This window comes from Carlito syrichta, unplaced genomic scaffold (assembly GCF_000164805.1).
Source record: "Carlito syrichta isolate Samal-C Ts95f unplaced genomic scaffold, Tarsius_syrichta-2.0.1 Scaffold307224, whole genome shotgun sequence".
In the NCBI taxonomy this organism is placed as follows: domain Eukaryota; kingdom Metazoa; phylum Chordata; class Mammalia; order Primates; family Tarsiidae; genus Carlito; species Carlito syrichta.
Genome location: NW_007251320.1, coordinates 179,687 through 184,426, shown reverse-complemented (window position 1 = coordinate 184,426; position 4,740 = coordinate 179,687). Strand labels below are relative to the sequence as shown.

Here is a 4,740-nt window from a genome sequence, read left to right as displayed (position 1 = left end):
CCTGCGGGCTCAGGCAATCCACTCACCTCAGCCTCCCAAGGTGCGGAATTACAGGCTGAGCCACTGAACCTGGCGCTTTCTTTCTTTCTTTTTTTTTGAATTGGAGACTCACTCTTGTCACACAGGCTGGAGTGCAGTGGCATGCTCACCGTCATCGCAGGCTCGATCCTTCCGCCTCAGCTTTCGAAGTAGCTGGAACTACAGGCAAACGATCACACCCGGCTAGTTTTTTTTTGTGATTTATTGTAGTGACAAGGTCTCACCAAGTTGCCTAGGCTGGTCTCGAATCCCTGGACTAAGGCAATCCTCTCGCCTCGGCCTCCCAAAGTGCTGGAATTACAGGCTGAGCCACTGCACCCGACCTCTTTTTTTTTTTTTTTTAATACTTTGAAGTTTCCTTTATTTCTTACTCTTTCGTTACAACCAGGGGTAGGCCGGGCTCGGTGGCTCAGCCTGTAATCCCAGCACTTTGGGAGGCCGAGGTGAGTGGATTGCCTGAGCCCACGGGTTCGAGACCTGCCTGGGCAACTTGGAGAGACCTCATCTCTACAATAAATTAAAAATTAGCCGGGTGTGGTAGCACGCTACTTGGAAGGCTGAGGCGGAAGGATCGCCAGAGCCCAGCAGGTCGAGGCTGCGGTGGCCGGGAGCGGCCACTGCACTCCAGTCTGGGCGACAGAGTGAGACTCCAACTCAAAAAAAAAAATAAAAAAACAAACAAAAAAAGCAACCAGGGGTAATTTCCTCATGTACCACTCAACACTGATTTCTGTTCTAGAAATTTTTTTTTTTTTTTGAGAAAGCAGGATTTATTGAGAGGACAGAAAAGCTCCCACAATGGAAGGTGACCTGAGGGGGTTTCCCTAAAAATTTTAAAAAGTAAATGAGAGTGAGACAGAAACAAAGGAGATTCACCACCGCAAGGTAGAGAAGGGGGCCAAAGCCAGGAAACATGGTGATAGCCATAGCTCAAAGTGCACATGGCCACACCAGAGTCTGGTAAGGTAATGGCCTGAATGCCGCTTTTTTCGTGTTGGAGTCTCACTCTGTCACTCAGGCTGGAGTGCAGTGGCACACTCACAGCTACCACAGGCTCAGGCCATCCTTCTGCCTCAGCCTTCCAAATAGCTGGAACCACAGGCATGTGCCATCATACTTGGCTAATTGTTTTATTTATTGTAGAGTCGAGGTCTCACCAGGTTGCCCAGGCTGGTCTTGAACCCCTAGACTAAGGCCATCCCCTCGCCTCTGCCTGCCAAAGTGCTGGGATTACAGGTGTGAGCCACTGTGCCTGGTCTTAGAAGACTTTTTAGGGTGCCCTCCACCTAGGCATGCTGAGATCTTCCTCAGCCCTGCAGCTGCTTGCATAGATGGCCTTTTTTTTTTTTTTTTTTTTGAGTCAAGAGTCTCCCTCTCACCCAGGCTGGAGTGCAGGGGCATGCTTATGGCCAGCACAGCCTTGACCTGCAGGGCTCAGGCGATCCTTCCAATTTAGTATTCCAAGTAGCTGAAACTACAGGAATGTGCCACCATGCCTGGCTTATTTTTTGATGTATTGCACAGACAAGGTCTCGCCAAATTGCCCAGGCTGGTCTTGAACTCCTGGACTCTGGCAGTCCTCTCATGTCTGGCTCCCAAAGTGCTGGGATTACAGGTGTGAGCCACTGCGCCTGACCTCTCTTCAGGTTTTATCTCTGCCACCTTTGAGCCACAAGGCACTACTTATTTTTCCTAAGTATACCCTATTTTTGTTGTTTTTGAGTTTCACTCTGTCACCCAGGCTGGAATGTACTGGCACAATCATAGCTCACCAAAGCCTCAACCTCCTAGACTCAGGTGATTTTTCTGTCTCAGCCTTCTGACTAGCTGGGAGTACAGGTGTGAGCTACCATGCACAGCTGACTTTTTGATTTTTTTGTAGAGATGCGGTCTTGCTATGTTGCCCAGGCTGGTCTCAAACTCCTGGGCTCATGTGATCCTCCTTCCTTGACCTCCCAAAGTGCTGGGCTTACAGGCGGGAGCCACTGTGCCTGGACCTTGTTTGTTTTCTGGTGTTTTCTCTGTTTGCATTCACAGCTGAAGTGATTATTCCTGTCTCGAGCTCCTGTAACACCCTGGTCATATATCCAGGGATAGCTCTTAATACCTCTGAGTCTATGTCATCATGTGCATATTGCTAAAACTGGAATTTTTTTCCAGGCCAGGGATCAGTCTCCTTTGCTTGTAGTTCCAGCTACTTGGGAGGCTGAGGCAGAAGGATCACCTGAGCCCAGTGGGCTGAGGCTGCAGTGACCGTGAGCATGCCACTGCACTCCAGCCTGGGCGACAGAGTGAGACTCTGACTCAAAAAAACAAAACAAAACAAAAAAACACCTGGGTTGAGGGTTGCTGGTGGAAAGTATCTTGTGGGTGGAGGCCAGGGATAGGGCTCAGCATCCAACAATGCCCAGGACAGCTCCCACAACAAAGAATTCCTAGGCCCACATGTTAGGAGTGCCAAGGTTGAGAAGTCCTGTCCTAAAAGGACCATTCTCTAGCCCCTTTAGTGGCTGGTATAGCCCGGGGCATGTGAACAGTCATGATATAGTCAAAGGTGGCATCTGTGTAGGTTGGGTATCAAGGAAGGCTGGATCCTGTGGGCTGGGGGTGTGGCCATGAGGATAGGCCCACCATGGCTTCTGGATTCTTTTTTTTTTTTTGAGACGGAGTCTCACTCCGTCACCTCAATGTGCTGGGCTCCGGCGATCCTGATGCTTCCGCCTCAGCCTTCCAAGTAGCTGGCGTGCGCTACCATGCCCGGCTAATTTTTTTGATTTTATTGTAGAGATGAGGTCTCGCCAAGTTGCCCAGGTGGGTCTCAAACCCATAGTCTCAGGCAATCCACTCACCTCAGTCTCCCAAAGTGCTGGGATTACAGGCTGAGCCACTGAGCCCGGCTGGCTTCTGGATTCTTATGGATAGGGACCTTCCCTCAGGACTCCCTGGCCAAGGTGGGGCTGTGAACACCACTGAATATCCCTGAGTAGCCTTGGGGTGTTCTGTGACCCTCAGTGGCTGCTGGAAACAACATGGAGGACATCTATGGGGAGCTTTTGCTGCAGCTGCACCAGCAGTACCCAGGTGACATCGGTTGCTTTGCCATCTACTTCCTGAACCTGCTTACCCTGAAGCCGGGGGAGGCCATGTTTCTAGAGGCCAACGTGCCCCATGCCTACCTGAAAGGAGGTGAGCCCCACTGCAGCCATGAGCCATCCCTCAGGCCTTGTTTCCATGTCTGGACAAAAGAGGGAGAGGGTGGTTAAGGAGACCTGCTCTGAGGACCATCCAGCTCTTTTCTCTGAAGGTTCCTGGGCTCAGCGGGGAAGCCACCAGTAGGGGTGGTGAATGGCAACTTGATGTTAGGCACTGAATGACCTGTGAGGTCATGCTACTCTGATGTTAAGCTCTGTTGATCGATGTGGGAACCACAGTTTGAGCCCAGGCTACATTGGATCAGAGCCCCCCATACCTCATGTATGTCTGTCCTCTTGTATGTCTGTCCTACTTACCCAGAGATTTTTACATTAAGATATGCATGTTGCCACAGAAGGCTGGGAACGTTTTGACTGTTGGCTGCTTATCCACTCATGCACAGGATTCTGTGGCAGAAGTGGGAGACTACAGAGTTGGGGAGGACTAGGGCTCCCCAACCCGGGGTTAAGATGACTCCCCCAGCAGTAGTGGGTGACCTGTCGCCTGTTTTTGGTGTTTGATATCTTAGCCTTGTTTACCCAGAGAATGCAATTCATGCACATTTTTGCCTAACTCTGCAGGGGGTTCACAGAGCTCAGGTTAGGAGGGCTAGAACTAGAGAGACAAACTCCAAGGCATACTTCACCAGCTGAGCACATGACAATTGCCTGTCCCCAGACTGCGTGGAGTGCATGGCATGTTCAGACAACACCGTGCGTGCTGGCCTGACACCCAAGTTCATCGATGTACCAACCCTGTGTGAGATGCTCAGCTATAGCCCCAGCCCCAGCAAGGACAGGCTCTTTCTCCCAGCACGGAGTCAGGAAGACCCTTACCTCTCAATCTATGACCCCCCTGTGCCAGACTTCACCGTTATGAAGATGGAGGTAAATGAGGGGCCGTGGTGGGTGGCCTTTGGCATGAAAAACTCTGGCAAGGGGCACAGTATGGAATAGACCTGGGGCTGGGTTTCCCGTCAAGCTCACATGGTCTGGGGCGGCCTCAAGGCCTTCCCACGCCTCCCTGTCCCAGGTGCCAGACACAGGCCTCCACACCAACAGCCTGAGGAATGGGAGAGAAGATGGTGGCAGAGCCTTCCCTCATGTCCTGGGGGGCATCCTGGCCTGTGAGCGGGTCGGAGCAGAGTCTGGGCTGCACTGTCTTCTCATTTCTTCCTGCCCAGGTCCCTGGTTCGGTCACTGAATACAAGGTCTTGGCACTGGACTCTGCCAGCATCCTCCTCATGGTGCAGGGCACAGTGACAGCCAGCACGCACACAGTCCAGACGCCGATTCCCCTACAGCGTGGTGGGGTGCTGTTCATCGGGGCCAATGAAAGTGTCTCCCTGAAGCTCACTGTGCCCAAGGACCTGTTGATGTTCCGTGCCTGCTGCCTTCTGTAGGGGCCGCAGCCTCCCCAGCGCTCTTCTGCCAGTCACCCTAAGTCCTGGCCAGCCTCACCTCCTCTGACCCACCCCAAATTCCCTCCCCTGCTCTGGACTCCTTGGGT

General features: G+C 52.2%; 1 protein-coding gene across 5 annotated transcripts in view; it reads left to right on the top strand.

The window, feature by feature from the left end:
* MPI (mannose phosphate isomerase) overlaps positions 1-4,740 on the top strand; it is an 8,134-nt gene extending 3,394 nt beyond the window's left edge. For 4 of the 5 annotated variants that reach the window (XM_021715624.1, XM_008064201.2, XM_021715625.1 and 1 more), the window contains 3 exons: positions 3,052-3,225; positions 3,910-4,118; positions 4,415-4,740. In XM_021715624.1, coding sequence (XP_021571299.1) covers positions 3,052-3,225; positions 3,910-4,118; positions 4,415-4,633 — 602 coding nt within the window. In that variant the 3' untranslated portion in view covers positions 4,634-4,740. The remainder of the gene's footprint in view (positions 1-3,051; positions 3,226-3,909; positions 4,119-4,414) is intronic. The other variant, XM_021715626.1, reaches the window with a different exon arrangement.